The sequence below is a fragment of the Halyomorpha halys genome, unplaced genomic scaffold (assembly GCF_000696795.3).
Source record: "Halyomorpha halys isolate HHAL.00 unplaced genomic scaffold, Hhal_1.1 Scaffold35.1, whole genome shotgun sequence".
NCBI classification, from domain to species: domain Eukaryota; kingdom Metazoa; phylum Arthropoda; class Insecta; order Hemiptera; family Pentatomidae; genus Halyomorpha; species Halyomorpha halys.
The window spans coordinates 655,158-673,526 of NW_027106137.1; the positions used below are offsets into that span (position 1 = coordinate 655,158).

The 18,369-nt window shown below is 27.6% G+C and overlaps 2 protein-coding genes across 5 annotated transcripts in view; both read right to left on the reverse strand.

Annotated features, from left to right (window-relative positions):
- Positions 1-534: 534 nt before the first annotated feature.
- LOC106686324 (uncharacterized) lies at positions 535-10,355 on the reverse strand. 2 transcript variants are annotated; one of them, XM_014429547.3, is made up of 4 exons: positions 10,141-10,355; positions 9,085-9,269; positions 7,419-7,603; positions 535-6,619 (listed from the first exon to the last, which is right to left on the reverse strand). In XM_014429547.3, exons 1-4 carry the CDS (start codon positions 10,211-10,213, stop codon positions 5,680-5,682), a joined length of 1,383 nt encoding a protein of 460 aa, XP_014285033.1. In that variant the 5' UTR covers positions 10,214-10,355; the 3' UTR covers positions 535-5,679. The 2 variants fall into 2 exon arrangements, with proteins under 2 accessions (XP_014285033.1, XP_014285042.1); XM_014429556.2 differs by lacking the exon at positions 10,141-10,355 and adding an exon at positions 9,378-9,670.
- A 127-nt stretch (positions 10,356-10,482) lies between these two features.
- The window catches only part of LOC106686347 (activating signal cointegrator 1 complex subunit 1), a 13,687-nt gene continuing 5,800 nt past the window's right edge, over positions 10,483-18,369 (reverse strand). The window contains exons 1-8 of one of the 3 annotated variants that reach the window (XM_014429593.3): positions 17,560-17,752; positions 15,169-15,265; positions 14,977-15,086; positions 14,170-14,321; positions 13,925-14,085; positions 12,430-12,596; positions 10,871-11,034; positions 10,483-10,678 (exon numbers count right to left, since the gene is read on the reverse strand). In XM_014429593.3, the coding sequence (XP_014285079.1) occupies positions 10,559-10,678; positions 10,871-11,034; positions 12,430-12,596; positions 13,925-14,085; positions 14,170-14,321; positions 14,977-15,086; positions 15,169-15,265; positions 17,560-17,572 (984 nt within the window). In that variant the 5' untranslated portion in view covers positions 17,573-17,752 and the 3' untranslated portion in view covers positions 10,483-10,558. Of the gene's footprint in view, positions 10,679-10,870; positions 11,035-12,429; positions 12,597-13,924; positions 14,086-14,169; positions 14,322-14,976; positions 15,087-15,168; positions 15,266-16,931; positions 17,128-17,559; positions 17,753-18,369 lie in introns of those variants that run through there. The other 2 variants (XM_014429586.2, XM_014429603.3) reach the window with 2 other exon arrangements.

Genomic DNA, 18,369 nt, shown 5'->3' on the forward strand with positions numbered 1-18,369 from the left:
ATATTGTCTTGATACAGAAATCATCTGACTTTTTATCTAAGTATGTACCTTAATCTAACCATAACAAACCGAATCAAATTGGCGCTAACTGCAATGTGAAGCATTTCAATGGCTTACTTCACAGTGGTGCTGAATATCCACTAGCACTACAAACAATATAATTAAAGGTTCTCTCTTTTAGGAAAATTACAATTAATTTTTTAACTGAACAGATTTAGAACTTATACCTAAATGTGTAGTCAAAAAATTGATTGAAAAGTTGTAATTTTCCTAAAAGAGAGAACCTTTAATTATGCTACTTGTAAAGCTAGTGGAATATACTTAGCACCACTGTTAAGTAAGCCATCGATTCGGTAAATACATTTTAAAAACAAATTAACATTAAAGGAATATTCATTGAAATACTTTTTTTTTTTAGGTTGAACTTAGTAGGTCATAAGGTTTTTGTAACACAAAGAGAAAAATAAAATTGGAATAGACATATGAACTAAAAAATAAGTAATATGAAAAGGTATGCAGATTAAAGTCTGGAAAATTAAAAACCTTTATTATTAAACACAATATATAAGTAGCCATGACATCTAAAAATTCTTACAGCTTTGAAAAAACAGTTAATGTATTAAAAATAAATATTTGAGCATATCATAATGTTCTATTTTGTATTTTAACTTAATATGGAGTAATTATTTATAACATATGAACAACTAAATAAACCAAATTTATTACAACAAATGTAGTCAACGGTTAATGTAAGCTCATAAGAGAAGACTATTTCAACTGAATACTATTAATAGGAAAAATTAATAACTATATTAACATAAAATTATGTTATTAATGAATGGAGGATATAAAATATTACAGGTACATGGCAAAATTTCAATTCTTTTAAGGAAAAATTTGTATATCTTAAAAATAATCCATAATGTCTTTTTCTTAAATGCATTGTTTCAGTTAGTCTTTCAAGACCCTTCAAAGTTTCTGAAGCTGTTATATGAGTCATTTTGATAATGTAAATGATTTATTTTATGTGCTGTATGAATAACAAACAATAATATAACTTATTGTTGTAAATAATAATTAAGTTCATAGTTTTTGCAAATAAACATTTTTACCAATCAAAACTTAGAATTTTATAATAAAGAATTAAAAACAATGTTTTAATTACTATGTAAGCATGTGCTAAATATCTCCAAACATGAAGATTTGATGGCATAACAGGCATGTATTATTTTTAAAACACCTTATATTGTGATAATAGAAAAGGCAACAATATAAGGTGCCACAGAAAAGGCTACATAAGGTAATATGACAATAATTTCTGTTAAACTGGTAAAAAATAAGAATATCTATTTTATAAAATAAATTACATATATAATCATCATATTTAACATACCCATAGTAAAAATGAGCTTTCCATGGAATATTAATGCACATAATCAACAATAAACTAATGCAGTAAAACACAAGATGGTGCCTCAGACCTTATAGTAAATGGGACCTTAGTAATTATAAAACAAACTAACATTCTGATATGACATAAAATTTGTAAAAATATATATACAAACTTTTATCTTATAATTAACCAATATCACTTGATAATATCTGGCATAAAATAATTTCTTGAAGTTATAACTACTAGTTCACTGACGTTAACAAAAATCATTAACATATGAATTCATTAATAACAAATATATATTCATTAATTAGTGATATGCTCGAACATAGAATAAAAGGAACAATATCATAAGAATATTTCTAACTTTGTAAGGTAATATGACAAAAGTTTTGTTGCATTGGTAGAAAATAACATTATCTATTTCATAAAATGAATTACAAATATAATTTACATTTACATGTCAATTTAGCATGCCAGAAATAAAATACAAGATAAAAAAAAAAATAATAATAAGAAAACTAAAGAGATTATAAAAAAGGTTTTGTTTTTTTTATTTCTATACATTGATTATATTATCACTTAATTTAAATAAACAACTATTTTTTTTACAGATAAGGAATAAGTAAATGTACAAATATCAACATTAATAAATAGGTAACTTTTATGATAAAATTTTCCATCTTAATCTAATCACTCACTTTTTCAGTCTCAAGTTAATAGTTCTGATTGCAATATAAGAATATAATTATTCATTAAAAATATAAATAATATTAACAAACCTCATATTTTAGTAAAACTATATTTATTTTTAAAAAATATTTGTTTAAACTACTAAATCAAGTAGTAGAAATATCATTGAGCTAAAAAACACTGTGACAATGAACATTTAAAAAAAAATGTAAAAATCCTTTTATATGAATAACAAATTAAAGTTATTTTATAAAATTAAACATTACTAATTGAATAAAAAAGTTGTTTTTTTGATTAAATAAATCCTTGCTTTTACATAAAAGTTGTGGCTTAGTGATATAAATGTATCACCTTATTAATGAAATTATTAAAACAGTACAAATAAATAGAAAAATATTCAAACATAATTAATTCAATTAATTTTTTCTCATCTATGTTAAAAAAAATACAAATTTCTTCAAGAAGGAAAATATTTCGGATAGATTCTAAAAAAAAAAAAAAATCTAGGAAGCAATTAAGAGAAATTTACAAGTAAGAAATGTATTACCGCAGCCATAAGAGGAATTAAAAACGAAAAACAAATCAACTAAAGAACCAATTTCAAAAACTGTAACACATAGATGATTATTTATCAAAGTTGATGTGACAATATATCTGAGAACATAATATAGAAATTATTTTGTTTTAAAATACATTATACATTTGCATTATGATATATGCATGTACATATACATTTAATAAGGCACTTCAACTTAGTGAGTAAAATAGTCACAGCCAATTTACTGAAATAAAATTATCAACAAATCAAACAAGTAAACAAAAGTGTTTCACTGGAGTTTAATTAAAATAATAACACTAATTTGGGCTAAAATGTATTAATAAAATACACATATCTCATACCTGATGGTCTTAACATCCTAACAACAAAATATACTAACAACACTACAATCATAACAAGATTTCAAAACACTACCCTGTCCTCAATTCCATGACATCAACAAAAATTACAAGATTGGGTTGAACAGAGGAAGACATGATTAAATTCTATTAAATGTCGATAGATTAATAAATTTAAAATTATACATGACACACACAACCTGCTTGATAAAATACCGATACCATAGATATTAAAAGTAAAGTACCAAGGGTTAAAGTTTGGTTAGAAAACAACATGGGGCCCACATACAAAGAAAATAGCATTAGATTTTCTCACAGACTTAAATTATGAATCTATTGCATAGACAACAATCCAAATTAAAACTAAGACAGAAACTGGTTACTTATAATAAATAAGTAAAAAGCCCATAAGGAGTTATACTTCTCGGCTTTCTGGTGTTGCAAAAAAGATACATATTAATGGCTTACTTCACAGTGGTGCTAATTATATTTCCATGAACTTAATGTAAAATACAATTTAAGGTTCTCTGTTTTAGGAATATTACAACTTTTCTATTAATATTTTGATTTAGGTATCAAATCTAAATCTGTTTAGTCAAAAAATTAATTGAAACGTAATTATCTTAAAAGAGAGACCCTTTAATCGTATTTTTCATAAAGTTATAGGAAATGTACTTAGTGTCCAAAGTAGGAAGAAGTAAGCCACCAATAAACAAAGACCACATTTTTCAAACTCTAACATTTAAGATTTATTATACATGCTTCATGGTACATTTGTACAAGCTTAGTTACTGGCTTGATTATACCAAGAGTAAGTGAAACAGTTTGTAGCAGACCCAATACAAATGATTTCATAACACCAACTAATAGTGGTAAGAATGGCTGCTACAAATATGCCTCAGAATAGGGGGAGAGAAGGGGATCAAAAGAAAGATGGATGGGAGATCTAGTCTCAAAACATCCTCATGCCTGAAGACAATTTGAAATGAAATTGTGCCAGGCAATTCATTTCAATTTATATTTTGAAAGGAATAGTTTAATAAATTAATCCAAATACTAAATAATTAGTTAATTGATATTATCTTCTCTCTGTATCCTGGATTTTTTTTCCCAATTTGTAACTAAATTTTGAGATGCTAAATTTTAGTAACAATCGAAAAAGTAAAATATGACAAAGCTAGATCAACATAACAAACAAAACAGGAAGAGATCCAACATTTTTTGTTACTTTTAAATTCCTGACTGTCAAAAAGTATCTATGAATGGGATGTGTATAAACTACATAATTCTCCATCTAAAAAATGTCCAATCAAGAAAACAAAGTCAGTCATTACTAGTTTACATCCATTTGATTTGATTTTGTGTCCGACTTTATGAGTTTAAAATTTATTGAATCTTTAAAATCCAATGAATTAGTTAATGAACATTGATTAAATGTAATGTCATAATTTTTTTATTCAAAAACTAATATTTTTAAAACTGGAAAAGTTTCCTAGTTATCTGCTTTTAATTTTTCATTTCTATGTAAGAGAACTATTTTCTCATTTTTATGACTAAGAACCCCAGAGGCAGCTAGTAATTCATACATATTAAAATTTAAAGTAGTAAAGTAATTTTAATTCAGCCTCAACTCTATATGGTGATCAGGAAACAAGTCTGGGCAGATATAAAAAAAATATCTGGAAATTTTTGTTGGCTTGAATTTTTTTCCTGTTCATAAAAAAACTAACTATTCTTAACTATGTATAAATAACCAAGTTATTAAAATTGAGGAATGCATTCAGTTTGTACAAAGATTTGATTTAAGATTGAGCAATAAGATAATTTGTTTAAAAATAAGCATTTTGTTACTTTAACAAAAAGTATCATCACAAGAAAATAATGTAAATATACTATTTATTTACTTAGAATATATCAAAATTGAATAGGTCAAAGCTGGAGTGATACTGTTCCATATTTGTACATGCATAGGAAATGACATTCCAAGACTAGAATAACAAATTAAACCTATACAAATTACATCTAAAAAGCTCTATACAATTTTACAATGCAACAATAAGGCATTACATTGATCAGAAAAATCCAGCTTCAATAATTTTAAAAAAAATAGTAATATAGCCTTTTTTTATAAACAAAAATCCATTAGAAAAACATAAAATTTTAGATAAAACTTCGGAGGGATAAATCCATTCATAGCTCTACCACCATAAGGCAATTTCGAAATATTTGCGTCTTGCAATCGAAAACAAACTTTCGGAGAATTTTTAATTTTTTGAGAAATTTATAACTTGTTTCAATTTTCCTAACATCAAATAGTAAGACAATTTCATACAAATCTACAAAGCAAGAGATGGCATAGAACACAAAGTATTAAGGAGGCTTACATCATGACAACTGATAGAAAACAACATGAATAATAAACAAAAACAAAAAAAAGAAAAATGAAAAAGTAATTAAATCGGATCAATAATAAATTATATTTCTATAAATCTGAGAATTTCTTGTTAGCAAGATATCCATTCATGAAAAGAAACGAAAGACTTTCTTTATTTCATCAACTATGTTTACATACACCACAGAGTAGATTAACAAAAATGAGAGTTTTTATCACCATAAATGTCAGGTAATATAGATTAATCAAAACCTCAAATCAGTGATACTACATAAGAAACATTACATGGTTCTGTTTAATATAATTAAACAAAGGCACATAGCAGAATAATAAGTATCATGGCAACAGGAAAAATTGCATATACAGCAGTACGGGGGTGACAACTAGAAATTAAAATGCTTATATCATCTGTTTCATGTTCTATTCCATCTCTTGTAGGCACCTCAACAACAACAACTTCATCAGACCAAAATTTGATAGGAAATACACATTCTGTTTTATTTATACAACCAAATGAATAATTACCATACTGATATGTTGGTTTATATATATCAAATATGGTATAAATATCATTTTGAACATAATCATTATCACTGTAAAAAATATAATAATAATATCCATCGGTAACAACATCATGAACAGTGCTCAGATGTCGCCCAGTTTCAAGATAATGAGTACCTGTGCAGTTAACATGAGGATCAAAACCTTGAGATAAAAGGATCTGTCCACTGTAACAAGTGAGAAGGCTACTTTCAAAACTAGAAACAGAGGAATCATTACCTGGATCAGAATAATTTACAGCATTACCACCGTGTGCAATTCCTCCATCTAATCGAATAGTTGGGGAATATCGTTTGGTTCTGTTTTTTATTGAAATCTCCTGTTCAACACCTTCCTGAAGGATATTTTCAAGTTGCCTCTTTCGTTTAACCAAATCATCTTTATTCTCAATAGATGCACTATTCCTCAACGTTGGGTGTCTTATTTTATTATCGTTTAATTCATCCCCTTTTAAAAGAGAATCTCTTATTTGTTTGGGGTCGTCTTGATCATCATCAATGATCTCTTTTCCAACATTGTAACTACCTTCTTCAACTTCTGTCTCAACAGCAGCTTCATTATATTTTACATAAACTGTACCTTGGCCTTCTGCCATATGACCTACAGGCTGAGTCGGTTGCAACAAACCACAATTCCTCAGATTTTTCTCTCCTTTAACAACAAGAATTCGTGAACCATCATACCTTAAACAAAAAAAAAAAAAGCAATTACCTAGGTATAGAAATGAAAATGAGCATCAAGGTATTATCAGCATTAATTCCAATACTTAAAAAAAAATAAAATAAAATAAATCATTTAATATCAGAAAACTAGATAAAGTGTAACCAATATTGATTTCTTTGCAGTCTCAATATAACAAATTAGTCTGCAACCGTAAATCTTCTAAGAATCTTGATTTAAAAGATGCAATTGCAAGTCAGTTATACTTATGAAACCATGTAGGTTCTGTTCTAGTCCTAACTACTTCATGGAAATCCCTAAATGTCTCAAGAAATCAAGCATGAGCCTTAATGTTTCCTAACTAAAGCTAACCACTATATGTAATATTCTTAATAATTTGTAATACTCTTAATAATTTGGAATAAAATAATATTAGAAGAGCAGAAGAATGAAACTAGATTCAATAGAACTAAAAAGTTATTATTGAAGATTGAGAAATCATGAAAAAAAACAAAACAACAGTGAAACTTTCTTTCCTATAAGACAAAACTGTAATGAATAAACAGAGACTAGTAATTACATAAATTTATTCTAATACATATTTTATTTATAGAAATCATAACATCTTTCTAACACTAACTAGTAATTCCCCATGTCAAATGCAAAAATGTATAAAACTATACAAGATTTTTAAAAGTTTATTGATCTTATCTCCAAATAAGATGGTCTTCCTTTAAGATGAAATAACAGAAATAAATAAATCATTTAACAAGGATGAAAGTTAATAAATGAAAGAAAGATAAAAAAAAGTTAAAACCTTACCTAGAACATACAGATACAGTGACTGTTGAATTGGTTGGAAGAAAAAAACCCCAGTACTCAAGAGTATCATCAGGAAGGGACATGCCTTTCCTCAAACGAATATGCTTCCTCTTTGAAGAAGTCATCTTAGGCTTTCCTTGCACTTGAAAAGCATTAAAGGGTGTATTCATTTTCAAAGAATGTTCCTTTAAAAAAAAAATTAGGATTAATAGTATACTTCTGAATGATAAACCATTATAGATTCAATTCAAAATTTAAAGAGGAATAATTTGATCTTAACTTTTAAAAGTTAAGGTTTTCAGTTGGGTGCCAACAAGATTTCTTAAATTCAATTTTAGGACTATAAATAACAGAGCCTGGTACATTCCCATGGAACGACCCAAACTGTTCCTCATCGAAATCTTTAAAACCCAACTGACATCGTTCAACCCACCTACTATACTTAAAATTTCGAAACCAATTACATTTTAATTAAAGCTGTAGTAATAATTTAAATTTAATTCTTAAGAGTCGAAATTAGGATTCGTCACTTCTCTAGGAAACAATCTTTCTTTTGAAACCTCTTTTGTCAAAATCCATCCCTCATAAGGGTCAAAAAGGGGATCTATAGTACTGAATTATATGAACAGATGATTCAATTAACTTAATTTAATTATTTTTCAATTACATTTTCATAAATAATTCAGAATCATTGAAAAATTCAAGTAACTGTTTTATTACAACTAGCTTTCAAAATTATCGATATGAGTAATAATTTATAAATATATTAATTATAGCAATATTATCTCTAAGTGAAAATTATATAATACAAAATTAATGATCTGAAACAAGCAATAGACAGTTAAATTTGTATGCAGTTACAAATTCTTCAAATAATGTGTGTTTAAGGTTAGACCTTTTTTGGTTAGAAAAAAAATGGTGATAACTAATTAATGAGTAATAAGAATCATTAATATAAAAAATATCTAACAAAACAAATAATACTACATATTATAACTACAAGGTTGTACCATCTTTGGCAGTAAATTTACTGCAAACTTACTAGGCAATAACACTTGAACATAGGAAGCAATTTCAAAAGATATGGATCAAATCAGACTTTAGTTGGATAAACTTAACCAAATAACACCAATTGAGTCAATATGCAATATATACATACATATGCAATTAGGAGTTAAGAAACTACAAAATATCTTTACTGCGGCCTTGGCACAGCAAAATATGGAAATTAGTTTTATTTCTTAGAATATGCTTAGTATTTGTGGTTATTTGAAATTAAAATAACTGTGTCAAAATTGTACAAATCCGGTGGGGATTGATAGAAAAATAAATAAGAAACTTTGAATCCACATATATAATTAAAACATGGCATCACTGTCATGAATGCCAATGGTATGAAATTTCTTAGACAAACCTTGGGCATTCTATAAAATTTTAATTAACAGTTTGCATTAAGGATAAATTTAAAATAGGACAAATAGTAAATTCTTGGATAAATAATAGTGGTAAGTTAACTCTATTTAACCACAATAATTTATTAGCTAAGCCAATATTGAAAGAAAATGTTCCCTTTTTTAGGACAATATTGCGCAATGTAATAGCTAAAACATGCAATTTTACAATGAAAACAGAATCTAAAAACATATGTGCAAAAATAAATGTTTACCTGGCAAAAAATTGAAGAAATTCCATTGACCATCTCCAAAATATCAGATTCTGCAACTGAATAAGTGACATCGGCATAACGATTATGTCGTAAGTATAGAGGTGTCAATAATAAAATCACTGGCAACACCGTAATAAGAATACAAAACGTTATCACTCTACGGGCTCCTTGCATTCTTTTGACACCTGTAAAACAAGTTTACTAAGAAAATGTATTGAAACAAATTAGAAGAAAAAAGAATGTAGAATGAGCTGTTATAAACAAGAAGTATGACAAAATTTAAAATAACATACCTTTTCCAAATCAGTCAAAAAAGATAAATCACAATATTATGAAAATATTAGATCAGTTAAGGTTAAAACACAACCATGCAGTGTGGGGGGATTGTTTCTCATTAAACAATTTTTTTTATGCCACAGAATCTTCTGAGTGTCACATTTGAATATAAATTCTTAAGTCTACCAAAGTTTTGAAATAAATAACAGAGAACTTAATAACATACTTATACAAACAACTACAGCACTGCCATCTACTGTTAGTGTTTAGCATCTGTACTTGACATTGGAATCTACTGGGAAGGGGAAGTCTTAAGTATTTTCCACTTTAAATAATTATTAAAAGCATTAATAATAACAACAATGATAACAATATCTTTGATAAATCAGATATATATATATATATATATAAGATGTCAACTGACAAATTCTGAGATACTTAATCATTTGTCTTACTTATTCCATATAGATCATTTACATCTAATTTCTATAAATTAAAGGTTGGCAACTGAAAATTTTATCCAGTTTCCTTCTTTGATACTGATATATGGCAAAAGAAGGGTCTTAATATTTATTTATACAAATATATGTATCTTAGATGTAAGTCTCAATAAAAGCTGTAGTTAAATCGTAAAAAATTAATGAGGTAGAAAACAAATGAACTAACTTTATCCAGTAATATAAATAAACTAAATTCGCAAAAACATTTTAAAAATATAATTTAATATAAATGTTGTAAGTTAATAACTGAAGTATTCACAGAATTATGAAAAGTACTTACTTTGCAGTTGATCCCATGAACTATGATTATAAGAACGGTAATAGGTAATATTTCTTGCATTTTCTTCTTCCATGTTCACAATATTTTTGAAATGGAGTTAATGAAAAATAAATTCTGAAGTTATGTAGTAAAATATTTCAAATTACGATCCCAGAACTGTCAAAGAAATTTGAATTGCTTCAATACAAAATCCTTCAAACTCTTGGTTGTGAAGATTTATCTTACTTCTTGTTTATACTGTCTGGTAAATAATGATAATAGTGAGATAAGGAACAGAGGGGAAGCATTTAATTAGGTTTCTTTATTAATCCAAACAGGAAGATAATTGGGTGTCTCATCATAAAAAAATTGAAGTAATATATTTGTTATCAATCCATTCACAAACATGTTTTCATTAAATTAAAATAAAACACTGTAATTACGAAATGTCTATAACGGCTGAAGCAAGGTAATAACCTTGGCCATTGGAGGAATCGTGCATTGTTGATAATTCAATGGTAGTAATATTTTCTTCTCCAAAGTAATAATCTTGAAAGTTCTGGAAAAAAAAATTGATCAAATTAAAGATTTACTAGTTTGAGGCTATTTTATAGAATTTAATTGAAGAAAAACGATTAAGTCAATTTGAGTATCAATATTTTAAGTAACTTCAGTAAGTTAATATTTCTTATTTAACTTAAAACTAACTGTTTGTAAACAAATCCCACAATAATTTACAATATTTTATCACCTTAACTATATTTGTAGCATCGAATGTTTCAGCTTTTATTTTATCTTTCTTATTTACTCTCATTACAGGTCTTGGTTCTTCCTCTTCAGTATCCTTTTTTGCTCCAAATTTAGTATTCATTAAGGTCACATGAAGTTTAACAGGTTCATTTTTATCTGATATACCTGTAAAACACAATTTGATGCATAATTATAATATTGATAAAATTTTTACAATTATGTACATTTTCTGATTTATATATATATTTTTTTGTTATATTTTAATGTTATTTTTACCAAAAAACTATTCATTTGATAAGTTTATTTATAAGTTGCAAGAAACAAGTTGTTAACATCGTTTGTTTATGATAAAGCTAATTCATCTGATGATATGAGAAACAATGGCAATAATCTGCTGATAATGTATCAGTACAGCAGGGTAAAATAAAGACAGTAGAAAGTCAATTATATTATAACATCTGGCTCTGCTTTATAACTGAGAATCTTTAATGCTATGAATGTTAATCTTGCTTTCTGGAGTAGTTTAAAGATAAAATCTTACAACTATAAACCAGAATACATTTTATTACAGAATATTGCATCATCAGATTAAGTATTTTAGTGGTTGTACTTGATTAAGGAGCTCATAGAAATGCTCCTATCATATACTCAGGGTTTTGTTATTGAATATAATATGTTCAACATGTTTTCCTCACATTTCAGTATCTAGCTTAGTAACAATCCTTTCATTCATAATAAAAGTAAAAGTTTTCATATATTCCTTATGCCTGTTGTCTTATATAATTAGGAATCTATCTTATAGAAACTCAGTTTTTTTTCACTTCCTTTTTAGTCCTATGTTGTTCTTCAGTTTTTATTAATTTCTCTGTCTTTACAATTTTTTTACTGGCCTCCTTGGATCATTCTTAAGCTTAAAACTGTTCCCCAATCCTCCTATCCTATAGGATGGTTTATTTAACCTTTTTTACTAAGTAAGAAAGTTATTTTAATCAGGGCAAATGATCAATGTACAACTTTCAATGATTTTATGCCTTTCAGAGCTCTTTTAGTCTCAAAAATACATTTTCAGGCATTGGTTAGTCTTGATGTTTCATAATTATCTCCTAAATGAGTGGATTGATTAATTTGTTTTTGAACTTATAATCATACAAAATCCATACAATAAAAATAGGAGTATTTCATCTTCCAATACCTTTATCCCAAATCGGGCACCCCATACAGAACAATTGCCCCAACAAGGGCAGAATATCCAAAAAACAATTGCGTAATTTCAAACGAATCTATGTCTTTCAAAGCTCCTCAGTCTCAAAAACACGTTTTTGGCTACAGGATCATAGTATGTTTGTACCACAATTATCTCTTAAAAGATTAAACTAATTTTTTTTTTGTATTGAATGATTTTGGACCCCGACACCTTTGTACCAAAAAAGAAACTTGTTTTTCACTAGATTGTAGCACCAAAAGACTCTAACAATTTTGATGAAACAAACTTTAAGTTTTCTCTCTAAAGAATTGATAATTTTGAATGTGATTAGAAAAAAAAATACTAATAGTTTTTACCTTTTTTATAGAAAAAGGAATTAATACTGTCTGCAAAGTCTTGAAGATCAATGTCATCATTCTTACAACTTACTTTTCCATATAAAATATCAACATCAGAAAATTCATCATTCATAATATCAATGCCACACATTACCAATCTTAGTTTCTTTCCAGAAAGCAGTGGCCTAAAAAAAAAAAGTTTTTAACATAAAGATCTATTTATTTTATCATAAAATTTGAGCTTCTTAATTTGAAATAGATTTTTTTTTTTTAATAAACAACCATTATAAAAATAAAATGTGAGTGGCAATAAACAAATTACTAGTGAAGGTCAATGCTAATCTCCAAAAAGTAAGGTCACTGAAAGGGAAAATGGTTTAAAATAACTATTTATTCACAATTAATGAATTTTTCCTCAATTTTTTTTAATATAGTCATGAAAATTATTTATAAAATCAATTTCTACACAACATTCTTTCATTAATTAACATAACTTTATTTACTGAAATTTAACTTCATATTTGAGGACTTATATACCATATCAAAATGTTTGATGAACACATATATTAAGCTTCTTTTTTTAAAAGTAAATCTGGTGCATTAGAAGAAACATAAAGTAATAAACTATATTTAATATGAGTATTTACTATTTACTTTACAACCATAATAATAATAATTTATTTTTTTGTTTAATGGGCAATTCCTGTACAAATAGATCAGATATGCAATTACTCTAAGTGTCAGTCCACACAAATATATTTGGGACCCACAGAAGCTATGTCCAGCTTATGATGGCAATGGTGGATTGTTTCCATTTTTTAACAAACTGCCCCGCATATCATGAGAACCGAATCTGATACATGCCGAAGCTAAGCTACATTAACCAAAACCAATTGTATGAATTTTTGTCGGTACCCTCACAATCAGATCTTAAACTTCTTTTTATATATGAGGAGAAGATGGTTGGGGGTGCGGTCAATGAAACACAAATAAGTATGACTAAGTAATAAGTATGACTATTATTATTGAGTATAATAATAAGTATGACTTCTTTTTATATATTAGACACAAAAACTTATACTTACAGAAGGACACTCACAATAAGATGTATAGCTTTTGTTTCTTTTATTAAGTAAGTAATGTTGTTTTTTTTTTTTTTTTTTTAAGTAATTAATATAATACTAAGTATAAGTAGTAATATAAAGTAAGTAATGTCATTTTTGTATTGTTTTTCACTTTAATGTAGATTTTGTTTTTTCACTCTTATGTTAAAATTCCAATTTGGGTATACCATCTATTATTAGCTAATGTAATAATTTTATAGACTATTATTATTTAATTTATAAATTGTTAGCTTATATAAATGATTTTTACTTCACCATTTAGGTATACTGTTTTGTTATTAGCTTATATAATAATCTAATAGTTTGTAGATTGTTGTTATTATCATTTAATTAATATTGCAATGATTGTTAAATTAATTACTTTACAGGCCAACTCTATTTGTACTTACTTTATAACCACTTCCTTACATTCTTCCAAAGCCTTTCCGGCTTCACTTCTTTCTACTTTATCAGACAATACTAATAAACCAATTGTTAAATGTAATCTCTCAGGATTTTGAAAAATACTTTCATTTATACCTCGATCTTTACATTTTTCCAGAACTTCAGACTAAAGAAAAAATACAAAACACATAAATAAAAAACCAATACCTTTAGTAGTAAATATCAATATTTTAAAATAAAAAGATATTACTTTAAAACTCATAAATCCACTCTGAATGCTTAGGCCAGTCATAGGTACTGAAATGAAGTGAGTGTAAGCATGACGCTTTCTAGAGGAGATAACCATCAAACGAATCCTCCTCCTTGCAGATGCTACATCTTTTTTTGATGCTCCAGTGATCACTAAAACATAGTTTCATGCTTTTACCAATACAAGTTGTTTATTACTTCTAAATTAAAATAACTTTGTAATTCTCTTCTTTGTTATCTGTTACTTTACTTTAAAAGTCTATCAATTCATTTCCATACATATCTTAAAATATTTAACATTACTTTTGGCCAACACTTTTGTGCAAGTATACAAGGGATACTTCACCATGTAAGAAGGAACAAATGTACTAATTTTTGTTTATATGCATATAAAATTGGTCTAAGACTAATAAATATTTTTAAAATAGCTATGATGACCAAATTAAAGCAGTATCCTAGCAAACTTGAGTCAGAACAGATGACAATCTAAGCTGTGGTTATTTATTTTTAATTTGTGGTGAAACAATTCAATAAATATAAACTCTCATACTCAAGATAGAACAAGTTCAATTGAGATTAAAGCTCAGCCCTAATTTGACTGATTAAATTTTTTTTTTGTGGATAGGTATTTCCTATCGAGGAGTAGTATTCCTATACAGGACTTGGAAATATTTCACATATAATAAAACATGTAAGTTAATCATAGTACTTAATCTAACTCTGATTAATGAATCGCATTTAAAAAATGAAAAACAAATTTACAAAAATATCTAAACCCTAAGGAAAATAACCATTTTCTAAAAATTACCTATATCCCCACTATGTCCTATCTTAGGAATAAAAATCTTAGTACGAGTTTCTGTCTCCAATCGCTTTTTGGTAGCTCCTTTAGAACCAATTATATAAGCAAAATATGTCCTAAAATAATAATAATAAAAGATTAATATCATGACCTTATTATATAAATGATAAATTAACAAATTATAAAAAATAATTTTACATTGCAATATGAAAACTAGTTTTGTATCTTCCACCTTCAGCTTGTTCAATATCTTCTTCTCCATCTGATATTGTTTCAATATCAGGTAATTCTTCATCTAGAAATATTTATTATATCACAAATGATGTAATAAAATAGGTAGAGAAACTATTTTGTGCTATCATGAAATAAAATTTTAATGTAAAATATTAACAAAGGTAATTAAAGCATAAGCATAAACATTGTATATATGTATATATGGTTGATCGTAAAAATTGATATATAGGAAGATGGTCAGGATTAGGGGGAAGATGATCATTTATTATCATTTTATATCTTTATTATTTATAATTATTATTTTTTCATGACGTTTATTTAATCTCTATTTTTTAATTTCTATTTTCATGACGTTTATTTAATCTTTTTTTTTTCCTTCCCCGTATTGTTTTTGTTTTATGTACATCTCCTGTACTTTTTTAACTGTATATTTTACGCATTTTTATAAAAAAATTTTATTCTTGCCATTGTAACTTATTTTTATTCTTATCATTGTATCTTATATTTGTATTTTTATTCTTATCATTGTATCATTTTGTATCTTTTTAGCCCTGATGAAGCCCTACAAAGTAAGGCGAAACGTCGGAAAATAAATAGTTGTAAACTATTTTTGTTTCTCCTTTGACCGCAACCCTGACCATCTTCCTACATATACATAAACTATTATTTATGTATATAAATTACCTAGATTGCCGTTCCTGTTAAAATTAAATTAGTCATACCGATAACAATTATGGTAAGTGTACAGCAGACTTACACTGCTTTTCAGGAAAATGATTCACTCCATTTCTCTACATATAGGGAAGGAAGTAGTAGGGTCCCCAGTAGGGAGAGGAAAAAAATCCCAAGTTCACAATCAAGAAAGGAAAAGATTCCTTACTTTATTACTCTTTAGCTGTTCTAATTTATATTTAATAAATATAATTCTAATTTATATTTAAAAATTGTTATCAATATTCTATATAATTGCACCCTCTCGAAGTAAACTTAATTATGTATTATACATCATCCATTATGCCAAAAGATAATTATAATGTAAAAGGAATACAGAGTGGATTAAAAGAAACATTTTTTTCCTATTTCTGTTATGATAATATGGATTTTTACAAACTAATAAAAAGGTTTCTCAAAAATCTTATTTTCATAAAAATAATAGTGTATTGTAGGGTCCTTAAGACAGTGATTATGGATAAAAGCAAGTCCAAAATTAAATACATCGAAGAGAAAAATCCTCAATGGCCTTATAAAAATAGGGGATCACTGGCAGATGAACACAAATGAGGAACTGAGAAGTTTGTAAAAACCCCAAATATTGTTTCATCATTAAGAGTGCCAGGATAAGATGGTTGTGGCAAACAAAGAATGGAGTGTGGAAGGCTCTCTAAAATGATAATGGAGCGATACTCAGGTAGAAGAATAAGCAATGGTTGATCTAAACTTTATTGGCTGTAGGATGTGGAAGAGGACCTTTGGTCATAGAGTTTTGGAGAATGTAGAACAGTCAAAGATAGGTCTGTTTGGATGATTACTAAGGACGCCAAAGATCTACAAGGACTATATTATTTTCAGGTAAGGTATGATAAGTATTAAAGGTTTAGCTGTTTAGAGTTTATTTAAATTGTCAAATATCCCTAGTCAAATACCTTTATCATTAAAACAGTCCAATCAAATTATTGAATTTTCGAGAATGATACGAAAAAAAAGACAAATAAATAAGTAATTCCTACAATTATCATAGTAGGGTTCTTCCAATTTTTCACCATAAGACTCATAATTTCCAGGATTTACTCTGTATCTAATTCCTTCTATAACAAAAACGTCAGGTTTTAGAACATCCATTAATAACAATTTCTGATCTGAATCCTATTTTTCCATAACAGTACTCAAATCACTGTTACAATGTAGTAAGGTAACATAATACAATAACACATGAATGTCATTTAATAAAGAAGAAGAAACATGTTGTGCTTGAACCTTTTTGGTGTCTAAACATTAAATATCTTTACAAAGAACTATTTATTATATCCTTGATTAAAAAATTAAATTGTTTTTCAATATTTATATTATTTAAACTATAGTTTTTTAAATTGAGTTTTTTGATTTGGAGTATGGAATTAACCTGGTACACAGGTACCCCGCCCCTCACAAAATGTATGGATCTGTCACTGCCACACAAACCTAGCCATTAATTAGGTCTACTAGAAAGATCTGTACGTTTTTAGATAATTTTTTCATTCCTCAGTAATAAATTTTTCATTATTGTTTATGAACTTTTGCCAGTGTTATGGCAATTTGTATATCACGTTTTTAAAAAATTCCTTATCTCTAGAGGTGAAAAATTGGACCAGTACTTGCCTGGTATCTTCATCTTTTTGATTTTTTCACGCTAGAAAAGATTTTGTAAGGACCGAAATAAGTGATAATTGAAGAGCAGTAGGTCCGGGGAGTATGGTAGATGTGACAGAATTTTCTTATCTATGCTGGTTCTGATGAGTCCCTGCCTGCTGAACATCCTTGGCTTCTTTGCTTGGATTACAACATTCACTTAGTTAGGCTTAACTTTGGTCTAGAGGTGAAGAGGGCAGGTTTTCCGAGTTCACAAAATGACCTTTTCCTTCAGTTATCACCTGATCCAAGAAGGTTTCAATTTTGTTTCTTGCAAGCAGAGATGTGCATAAATGGGACAATCAAATGGTTTGCAAAGATGTTGCACCCATCTCGAATATTTCCACACCAATTCTAGTTTCTGAATATGTTTCGAAATGGTTTGTTAAGCTGAAGAAAGGCGTTTCGCAATATCCGAGCCAAAGAAGGATTTTGCTCTAGCAAGAAGTTGATCACAGCATTTTGTGTTATTCTAAAAATGGACAGATCATTCTGGTAGAACTAATGGATTTATGCATTCCTGGGGATTCATTCGTAGAACCCTCAACAACAAAAATATTTCTTCCCAAGCTCAATTTGTCTAGTATAGCAGTTTCCAGGGCTAACTAACTTATTCTAACCACGATGGAAGGGATTAAGTTTTCATTTCGTAGAACTGCCACTAAATAAAAGTAAACCCCCTAAGACCGTATTCCAACCGGCCCCGTAGCAGTTACGACGTTGCTTAGTTGATGCTTTAACTCTCGGCTACAAACGACCCTAAAAATGACATGATTCAGC

What these genes read in the sequence shown, in the direction of transcription:
- LOC106686324 (XM_014429547.3), bottom strand. Translation starts at nt 10,213, where the DNA reads ATGGAAGAAGAAAATGCAAGAAATATTACCTATTACCGTTCTTATAAT. An exon ending in TTCATGGGATCAACTGCAAA is followed by an intron (nt 9,270 to 10,140) that starts GTAAGTACTTTT and finishes CTTGTTTTACAG; the next exon opens with GTGTCAAAAGAATGCAAGGA. An exon ending in ACTGTATCTGTATGTTCTAG is followed by an intron (nt 6,620 to 7,418) that starts GTAAGGTTTTAA and finishes TTTTTGTTTAAG; the next exon opens with GTATGATGGTTCACGAATTC.